This window comes from Trachinotus anak, unplaced genomic scaffold (assembly GCF_046630095.1).
Source record: "Trachinotus anak isolate AG129_WGS33_773 ecotype Australia unplaced genomic scaffold, CSIRO_AGI_Tana_v1 ptg000003l, whole genome shotgun sequence".
Taxonomy (NCBI): Eukaryota; Metazoa; Chordata; class Actinopteri; order Carangiformes; family Carangidae; genus Trachinotus; species Trachinotus anak.
The window spans coordinates 17526884-17537779 of record NW_027273854.1 but is presented as its reverse complement, the minus strand read 5'-3'; the positions used below and the strand labels follow the sequence as shown (position 1 = coordinate 17537779).

The window sequence follows — 10896 nt, the reverse complement described above, 5'->3', positions numbered from 1 at the left end:
TTGACGGCTACTGGCGGACTGCACGACTAGTTAGCTAGCTCAAGCCTTCTTGCTCTGCTTAGCTGATTGGTTGCGCTCTCTCAAGATGTAATCAGTATGCCTGGAGTTATGACACCATGAAGCACATTTCTAAGTGAGTAGTTGTTCATCTAGGAGTAAGTTAGTTTGCCCGTGTGCACTATAATCATCTGGACATTCACTGCAATGCATGCACGTGGTGGCACTGAAGTGGTGAAGTTTCAGGTGACTGCTGGTAACAAATTTAAATGCCTATCACAAAGTCACAAATTTGGTCAAGAAAATGAGGCGACGTTTATCTGAGGAGCTCTCATCATAAAGCCACTGCTGAAAGTTATGTCTTCGTTACTTCATGTTTCGTGGCTAAGTTAATTCCTTTCTCCTTCATCTACTACTTTTCTTGTCTACATACTTGGCAATGTCATTGCTTTGCTCATTATGTGTATCCATATCGCAGGGATAGATGACTCGGTTGGCTCTCTGAATCCTTGGCCAGATTTGAACTGGGGCATTACCTGCTCATGGCCAATGTAAAAATGTCAGTTCCTTCAGTGATTCTTAGTTTCTATTTATAGCTACTCTAACAAAGTTGCTGTGCCACTATTTCAGCTTAGAAGAGACAGTGGAGCGTGTTTGACCAGGAGGAGATTCAGCTAGCATTCTCCTGTTAGCTCTTTAACTTAGCTTATATTGTTGGCATTGTAGAGGTACATCTACCCTTTGTGTGATTGTTTTGAATGGCATCTACACTTGACAAGATTGCTCTCATTTTTGCAGACATAGTCCATATATAATTCTATAGTTAATCGGGTCACCAAGTCCCACAGCCATTTTCAGGAAAGTGTCACCTCACCTGGGCTATAGAGAAACTGGACTCCAGGAGCCAAACCTGAGAGGGACATGTCTGGCGGCCTAGCTTCGACCACTCATCCCCCAAACAATGGGATGCCCCAAACCTACCAAATGAAAGCGCACTAATGTCATAGTCACAGGATGACATTTGTCATTTAGATTGGCTGTCAGCCCTCAAGAAGGAAGGTTTTATGTAATTTTCTATCTGACAAGTCAGCTTGGGTCACAAGTTGCCGAGAGTGTTGAATACAGTATATCACCAGGTTTTTTGACAGCTTGACTCAATGGGGTTAAGTTGAAATTTTGGCCGATGAACAAAGTCTCTTGTTGCACATCATCAAACTAAATGGCTGTTTGGATAGCTGACTGGCAATATTGGATAGGCTGGTTAACAAATGACTAAAAAGAATCATCAATACTTAAGTACATTTGCAGCAGTCATTGATCTGCCCATGGAAAGGCATTTGGGGCAGACTTCATTTACAGGGTAAAACATGAATGAACAAAGGAAAAAGAAAGTAATAACATGCACCATACTATACACGAGATAAGACCACTTCAACGATATCCACTCCAACGAAAAACTAAAAAATCTACAACAGAAAATTCACAAAAAAACTTTTTTTTTTCTCTATCAAATTGACCCACATTGTCTTACAGAGAGGTTACAGCAGGGCTCTCCTTTCACAACAGGCCTTTTTCCTCTTTGGTCTGACATGCGGAATAGACAGGGTGAGCTCTTTGTGTACCTTCTTTTGATTGAAGAAGAGGGAAAGCTGAGAGGGTTACAGACAAAGAGGGATCACAGTACAAAAATTGCCACAACTGGGAATCTGACCCAGCGGCTGTTGGGGTGGCAGTGGGGGTGTTTCATCCACAAATGAAACTTTTATTTAAAGAGTGCTGCAATGATGAGAGCTGGGGAACATCTTTAAACCTCCAGCGAGACAGTGTTACTTTCAAGGACTTTTTTATTTTTATCTTTGGGATAACACACAGAAATCTGTTCTTACACAGATTGGAATTGTACACTGCTCCGTTTTGTTTCAGCATATGTAGGGGTTGTTGAAAAATGCACAAGCTTCAGTGGCATTTTGAATCAGCAGTTAAGCATTTTTGATATGAAAACACTAATACCACTGTCATGTCAGCACGGTAAATACAACTGGTCAGCTTAGCTTAGCATAAAGACTGGAAATGTAATCTATTATCACCACTAATTAACATGTTAGTGTATTTTATATGACAGCACAATGACTTACTGGTGTCTTAGTAAATTTTACTGCTGCTGGTAACACACGCACACACACACGGCACAGACACTTAATTGTGAGGGCACAGACACTGAAGTGCATCGTGTTAAAGTCAACGGCAGGTATATGATGTCTGGTCCGTGCAGGCAAGGACGAGATTGTAGGAGGGCACTGGCTCAAGACAGTGCTGGACAGGGGAGTGAATTAAAAAAAAAAAGAAAAAAAGAAAAACACTCACATTCATCAACCCTTCAGACATCATGTGTGAGCTTTAGTCCACTACAACTTTATCACTTGATCTATTTCTTTCATTTTTTCTTTTAGCATGTGTCATTGCTGTCACACTTTTACTTTCTCTGCAATTATTTAAGCTTCCATCCCTTATTTTGTGATCCTTCATCGCACCTCTCTCTCTCTCTCTCTCTCTCTCTGTCTCCCACCCTGGCCTTCTCTGACTTACCCTCATGTACCTCCAACCACTTTCTCCCTGTTCTTCTCCACCCTGAACTAATCTATAGTGAGTGACAGTCAGAGAGCACAGGAATGATGAGCATCTATAGTGAGCAAAAGGAAGTGACACAGAATGAGAAAAAGCCTGCACTCCCACGCGGCAAAACAGAGTGGGAGTGACAGGCGTGGCGTGGTGTGGCACATACGCTGGAATCTGAGAGACACAGAAGACAGTTTGATGAGAGGAGTGGAAGATGAGGGGAGAAATGGAGACAGGCCGAGGAAAGGATGGAGCGAAGGTAAAGAGGAGACATGGTTTGAAGTGGCAGCGGAGGCGGCAGGTGAATGAGGTTGGCTCTGAGGAAATGTGTTTACCCTCCTGAAGTTTTCTCATAAAGTTTAATGAGGGGTGAGTGGGAAAGAAGGGGAGAGGTAAGGAGAGGAAATGAAGAACAGAGGTGGAAGATGAGAAGAACGCAGAGGAGAAAGGAAGGGCATGGAACAAAAGAAGGGGGACCAGTGCCAGGGAAAGGGGAGAGATGCAAGAGGAGGAGAGGATGGAAGTGGAAAGAAATGATAGAGAGTGAGCAGGAGAAAAGAGAAGAGGAGAAAACATTCCTTTATTGATTTACTGAATACATCTTGCAAAAATCCACCAAACTCAGCCACCTGCTTTTAGATGTAAACTGTAAAAAATGCCCTACATTTCAATGCCAAGGAAAGTGAGTACAGCTAATTCTTGAAGTTAGATGTTAGGTCACTAATGGGACAATAAGTTAGCAGTGTCTACTTGCACCTGGGTGAAATTAGTGACATGGTAACTATTCAGCTGTTTACACCTGTATAGAACACCCAGTGTCTCCTTGAGCGTGTTATTTTTCCCACTGTTAAAAAACGGCATTCAGGATGGTGCAGTGTTTTTCAATGCACTGTGCGTCAGGTGATGGCCACCATCAGGCATTCATTATAGCAGAAAGGGAGGAGGTTGTGGTGGATGAATGGGTGAAACACAGGACCTTCCCCCAGGAAATTGGGGTTTGCTAAAAAAAAAAAAAAAACAACAAAAAAAAAAACCAAAACAGAACAAACAATAAAAAAAAGGGCAATTGACCCCTTTTACGCTGCCACATGAATTTGCCTGAGAGGATGCAGACACACAACTGCAGGGAGTAATGGCATCACAGGCGGTTTCAGAACACGCACACAGATGCAGACGCATGGAAGAAAGAGTGAGCTGCTAGCTGCCGTGAAGACTGGTAAAATGGATCCATCACGTCACCCCTGGGTTGGTGCTCCTGTAAGTTTTTCGAGCCTCCGTGTGAGACGCTTCAGTCGATGATGTGTGTGTTTTGCAACTTACTTCAGGGCTGCGCTCACTCTTGCAGGCTCGAGCGCCGTGTAACCACAGTGTTTCTGGTTTAACAGGTAGTTTTACAGTCTGTAAGTTCTAAAAGACGTCACAGCAAGGAAAAGGGGTGAAAATTAGCATGGTCGCTCAGATGTTGTGTTTATATCACTACCAATTGGAGCCGACAAATACCCATGAATTCTGCACAGTCATTTGACCTGGGAGTGAATGCCAAGTGAACCAATTGCAGACAAAAGTCAGATGTATTACACTGGGTTTTTGACCAGTATAAAAGGGAATTCACTGACGTAGTCCGGGAGAGGCAAAAATCCAGGTGCAAATAGCCACATTGGCTATCCACTGCAGGTGCAAATAGCATTGTTGGCCACAGACACCTCAGTGCAAATAACACCCGCTTGAAATAAAAGTGGATAGTGCAACACAGCTAATAAGCTACAATTGCTTCCTACATGTTTGACTCTCCAGCTCAAAGGTCAACACTGTCAAGATGTTTTTTTTTTTGTCAATAGTGCAAAGTTATGATCAACTTTACCAAAGCTGAACCCCACACAAAAATATCAGCAAACCAATAATCGCAGAAATTCCAAAGGAATTAATTGAAATCACTGCAAATTTCTCCATTTTAAATGTTGGTGTGAACAGGCTTTTATGCCACAGTCATGTCATATTGCTTCGAGTCTAATTCCTAGCAGCTGAGTGGGAAAGCCTCCAAAAGCCACAATGGTGGCAGAAAAACAATTTAAGACCTGTCTATTTCTAGTCTCGTATCTGAACACAGATACTATTGTGACATAAACAGATAGTAGCCTTGCCTCCTGACTCTAATATTAACATATTAAACTACTATGAGATGAACAGGAGGTAGAGAGCAGAGGGAAGATGACAGGAGAGGAGAGGATGTGTGCTATCAGACCACAGCCAAGCAGAGAGAGAGTGAAATGATTTAAGGCAGATCTCACATTCAGTCAGTACTCTGCCCAACCCCCCCAACTCTCCTCCAGGACTCCTCCTCTCATTCCAACTTTCTGCCTCTCATCCCTTTCATCCCTCTTTCCTTCCCATTTTGCTTTTGAGCCAACACCCTTCGACCCCGTGTCTCACTGCCCCTCTGAGCACTGAGATGCAGTGTCTTGTGTACTTGATGGTAGATATGTCTTCATTCTCAGCAACCACGTTGACTTTTTTTTAAATGGATGACCTGTTTTCCATTAGGGAAAATGTGCTGAGGGCTCTTTAATGTCAGCCTGGAATAGGGGGAAATGGGGGGGATTAGCTGATTTGTGGCGCATCACATAACTGTAGTGTGAAGTGTGTATTGGCACACATGTTTGTGTGCATTTTGCACACGTATGTGCTTTCTTGACGTAACTCCTGATGCATTTTGCCAAAGATTTTAAGCGAATTTAGGCCGAGAGGCTTGGACAGAATACAAACAGCGAGCAAAGACGAGCTGCAGGAAAAACAACAACAACAAGAAAGAAGTGGGGTTCAAACACATACAGGTCTAGAAAAAGAAAACCCACTGAGGAGAAAAGAGAGAGATAAAAAAGGAGATGTGACGGGAAAATTACTGTAGTGAAAAGCTTTTACGCATTTTGCAAAATAAAAAAAAAGCTTGAAAAATGAGTATTTAAGATGAATACAATGTCAGCCACTTAAAAACTGAATAAAACATCAAGCGGTATCTCCTTTGCTGCTTCTCTTTTTTCTGACGAGGGTCTGACCATGAACTGCGCAGACCCAAAGGCAACACTCCTTCTTATTATTATGTTTATTATTAATTAATTAAAATTTTGTTCACATCCTACATTTTATCTGGGATTATTCATTTTTTTTATTTTTCTCTTCAGTCTATTCCCTGGGAATTTTAACCGTCTCTCTATCTCTCACATGCACTTTTCTCTGAATAATATTCCCTGTCTCGTTCTCTCTGGGTCTAATATGTCACTTTCCCTTGAGATTTCCTCCTACCTGTCTGCACTTCCTTCCTATCTATATCTGTCCCACACTATCCCTCTGTCAGTTCCCCATGCTTCTTAATCCCCCTCCCTTCCCTGCCATAATCCCCCCCCCCCCGTCAAGCCCCTTCTCTTTCTCCCCCCTCTCTTTGGAAGCCGCTCTGCTGTCCTCCTCCTCTCTCCTCCTCTCCCTCTCTTCCTGCCCTCCTCTTCCTCTCTGTTTATCTCACTCTCGCTGCCTCCGTCCCTCTTCCTCTCCCTCCATCCATCCCTTTGCTCTCTCTCTCTCTCTCTCTCTCTCTTTCTAAATCCATCCCCAATAGACTGCAGCACCACACATGTTCCAGACATGCTCACACAAAGATGAGGATGTGTTGAGGTATTAGCTCAGTAATTACGCACTGCCACAAACACAAGCCCCACACACACACACACACAAACACAGAGGCACATATGTGCATGCATCATGCATGCATCGCACATGCATCACAGACGCATGCCTGTACTGTATTACGACCTGCCGCTCAGTCAGCACTGATGCTCTCATTTGTTGGACTGGCAGGCATTTTGGGAAAAGGAAAGTGGCACAGAAGAGACAGAAGCAGAGAGTCAGAGATGAAAAGAGAGGAGATAAAAGCTCAAAAATAATGGGAGAATGGAAAAAAAGAAGGTATAGGGCAGGGGAGGCAGCCAAAGCAAACTGAAAAGGTTAGACAGGCAGGAAGTAAATGGAGATGAACGGATAAAAAAGGAAAGAGGATGGGGATGGAGGGAACATGACAGAAAAAGGACAAGGAGTGATAGTCGGGAGCCAAAAAGAAAAGTGAGAGTGTCAGTGATGAGGAGGGAGAGAGGAGGAGAGTGAAAGGGAGAGTCAGCAAGCGCTCATTTGCTCACAAAAGATGAGTGTGAGTGTGTGTGAGAAAGAGAGGGGAGGAGTGAGCGAGAGAGGGAGGAGTGAGTTGGGAGAGGGAGGAGTGAGGGAAAAAGAGAGAGAGAGATTGTGTGCGTGTGTGAGACAGTGTCATCCAGTCCTGCCAGAGAACAGCAGCAGCGCGAGCATCACCAGCGGACGGGATTCAGACGCACTGAGCAGCCGAGGCAGCGAGGAAATAAGGGAATATGCACTGATGAAGAAGCATCAACAACAAAGGGGGAGGATGGAATAAAAAAAAAAAAAAAAAAAGCATTTTATTGCTTTTTTGCTCTTCACACTTCTGTTTGGAGCATCCCACAAGCAGAGCACCAGTGAAAACACATACATATGATATATATATAAAATTCCTATACATATATATCAAATTATGCCTGTTTTCAAAGAAGCTGCAGCCGGACAAGGACTGAATTGACATCAGAGTGAATCCAAATTGGGAGATAATATGCAGCATTTGCTTAAAAACTGTTGCATATCAATGCTTTGAGATTTTTTTGTCCATTTTTTTGCTCAGTGGGAGGAAAAAAAAGACAAAAAAATACATTGATGCCATTGGAAAATTGTAAAAACTGGCAACTGAGTTGTTGAAGCAACAGCAATATCAACAACAACAAAGAGCTGCTGCTGCAGGCAGTCCAATATTTCCAAAGGGGGCTTCTTTTGAAAACAGGATATTTTTTGATCTGCCCTCGGTGCCACACCGCTGTTTGGCTGTCGCATCTCCACTTGTCTGTCGTCCGAGCGCGCTCGGGGAGTATTATTCCAGCGCCGCTGAAAGTGCAGAGGGCAGTCCCCAGGCTCTCTGACCCCCAAGCTGATATTTCCTCAGGGCTTGAGAGGAGAGGGTGAGGTAAGTTGTGGAAGAGAGAGAAAGAGGCAGAAATATCAAAGAGGAGGATAGAGTGAGATTAAGATGAGAGTGTAAACAGAGAGACATAATCAAAAACTGAGACGCAAGGAAGGAAAAGGAGAAAGAACCATCAAAGAACCCTCCGTTACGTGGGACACTCCACTCTGGTCAAGTAATGCCAGCACATTTTTCTTTTTTTTTAAGCTCTTGTTGGATGCAGCAGCACTAAGACATTAAGATCAGAGATTCTGTATCACAACATCAGCCCTCCCCTCTCTCTGTCTCTCTCTCTCTCTCCTCCTCTTTCTCTCCTCTCCCCTTAGTCTTAACACTTGTAGGGCAGGATTGAGCAGGCTGATAGACAGAGTACCCAGCTGGTGTCCTGGGTCTGTTAGAGACCCTGGGATCCAAGGGGAAAGGAGGGGTTTCAGTGGAGAGTGTGCATGGAGCAGCAGCAACAGGAGCCCTGCACACGGCGAGCACAAAAAGCAATTGGACTCCTTGTTGTGTCGCTTAAAAGCTACAGAGTGACACTGACAGAGCACTGTCACCAGGGGGATTTGAGCTGTTTGTGGATGTGTGTGTGAGAGAGTGTGTGTGTGCATGTGTGTGTGCGTGAGAGAAAACACGCCTCAGGTGCAAGAGGGACGCTTCTGGACTCTGTAATCACCCCAGGATTTCAGCTTGACAAGAGCCTGGAGTTATGTTTTAAAGAGTACTGAGCAGCTGTTTTTACCTGTTGGGTCTTTGGCTGGAAATAGGAAGGAACTATTCTACATAATCTTTACAAAATAAAAGCTGAATATTTAATATCACTCACAAAGACATCAGGGACTGAAAGACTGGAACTACACTTCTCAAGGAGGGAGTAACGCTCACCAAAGTGGACTGAGGTGGCAGTGAAAAGATGCCCACCACAAAAATAAAAAAGCTTCCTTTGAACAGTGACATTGAGAGTAGGAGAATGATAGATGCAAGTTAAGCTCTGAGAGGGACAAGTGGAAAACACTGCACTCTGGTTAGCTTTCCCTGGACATCAGAAGTGATTCGACTCCAGACTTGAGCATTAGTGTTGTTATCCACTCAGGAATATGAGTTCGTCTGTGGAGCGAAAAGCCTTTCATGTGGGAGCCCGTGACTATCTGTGAGTTTGAGAGGGGTCTGCCGTCTTTTTCCGCTAGTGCCGTCAGGAACCCAGTGTTCTCACTTTCCACGGATTATTCATCCACTCAGCAGGGGAGCTTATTGCTAGAAATGCCAGAGGCAAGTTCATTCATAGGTAACACGCCCTCCTAAACTGGATTCCCTCCAAGCCTCCAGATTTGGATTTGTCTACAACCGCCTCTGCTGTCTGCTCATGACATATGGCTTTGTGAAAGGTGACATTTCCTGAATTTCAGAATATTTATTCTCTTTGATAAAGACACGCACTCACTCACATACACACCTACACACATACAGTAGACTGCCAGGGACTGTGATGTGTCTGTGCATGTGAGTGCCTGCTCACAAAGGACTCATTCACTCCTGTTAGGAGCATGTTGAGATGGGAGATTGATTTCTTTCACTTGCTTGATTCTCTGCCCTTTGATGACAATTTAGTCTTCTGTAACTGTGTGCGGTAATAACTCCCACAACACTAATTAAATGCTGTTTTATTTTTCTTCCAGACGTGAACTTAGGCTAAACTCCCTCTAATTGTTATAACTGTTATCTCAGTGTTTTCTATCAGCTAAAAGCTCAGAGATTGATTCACTGACTATAATTTAAAGTTCTGGACATATTTAACTTTCTATTTCTTTGTTGTTTTTTAAACCTAGGAGCTTTAATTTGGGCCTCTCATTAACAATTACACATCAGCACTGAGCCATCACAAGACACTGGAGTAAGTTCAAGATGGCTGCCTCCATGCATCCACTCTTGATAAGCTTCTCGCTGGCCATTCTCCTGGGTTTGACCTCTCTGGGTGGACTGAGCTCTCGGCCCTTGGGTCAGGCTTTGGCCCAGGTCTCCACCAACAACCAGACAACAGAGCCCTCCATGTTGCCGGAGGCTGCCCTGGTCACGCCCACACCTGGCGCCGAGGACCAAACAGTTCCAAGCAGCGGTAACAGATGCTGGGGTTACTATGACGTCATGGGCCAGTGGGACCCACCCTTCAACTGCAACGCAGGTATCTACATGTTCTGTTGTGGTTCCTGCTTCTACCGCTTCTGCTGCCAGTTCAAGGTTCACAGTTTGGACCAGACTTCCTGTTCCAACTATGACACACCTGTGTGGGCCAACACCGGTAAACCGGCGGCACCTGTCACAGAGGTCCAGGAGGAACCAGACCGGGATCGGACCCACATGATCGTGTATATTATCTGTGGAGTGGTGGCCATCATGGTGTTGGTCGGGATCTTCACCAAGCTCGGGCTGGAGAAGAGTCAGGGAGGACAGACTGACATGACCAACTCCAGGTAGGAACTGAGAGAGGAGAATGGATGATAGTGATATTGGGAAGGGAATGGGGTTATCATTAATGGATAGATAATGGATGTGATCATGATTAGCAGTGAAATAGATGATGATGATGATGATGTCACTAAGAATTATCGTGATGTTGATGGATTTGATTTCATAAGATTTGCCGTGAGTTGCTGAATGTGGATGGATGACAAGACGTCTGGATGTACCAGTATTGTCTGATCTTTCTAAGTTGAGGTAATAGTTAACTATTTTAGGAAAAAAATCCAAGAATTGGATGAGAAGATGGATACTCATGTCTGCACAGTATATATGAAGCTAGCATAAAGACAGCCTGGCTCTGTTCAGAGATAAGGCAAAATCTGCCTGCCTGCACCTCTAAATCCTGATAATAAACATGTTTTATCTTGTTTGTTAAATCCTTACAAAAATTTAAATGTAAAAAGCAACAATCTCAGGTTTTACAAGCAGTTACTGTATGTTCCAGACTACGAACTTTTTGGCCATGTGTCCTGCACACAAACACCTACAACACAGCACCATGTTTCATTTACATTTCAGGTTTTGTACAAATCAAACACTTTGAAAAGAGCCAGGCTAGCTGTTTCCATCTGCTAAGCTAAGCTAACTCACTGCTGATTCCAACAACATATTTATCCCACAGATATGAAAGTGGTATCAATCTTCTCATCTAACTCTCGGCAAGCGGTTTCTAAAAATGTTGAACTATTTCTTTACATTTG

At 43.8% G+C, this 10896-nt stretch overlaps 1 protein-coding gene across 2 annotated transcripts in view; it reads left to right on the top strand.

Annotated features, from left to right (window-relative positions):
- Window positions 1–6182: 6182 nt before the first annotated feature.
- LOC139618345 (protein shisa-9-like) overlaps window positions 6183–10896 on the top strand; it is a 49599-nt gene continuing 44885 nt past the window's right edge. For both annotated transcript variants that reach the window (XM_071474203.1, XM_071474204.1), the window contains exon 1: window positions 6183–10146. In XM_071474203.1, coding sequence (XP_071330304.1) covers window positions 9581–10146 — 566 coding nt within the window. In that variant the 5' untranslated portion in view covers window positions 6183–9580. The remainder of the gene's footprint in view (window positions 10147–10896) is intronic.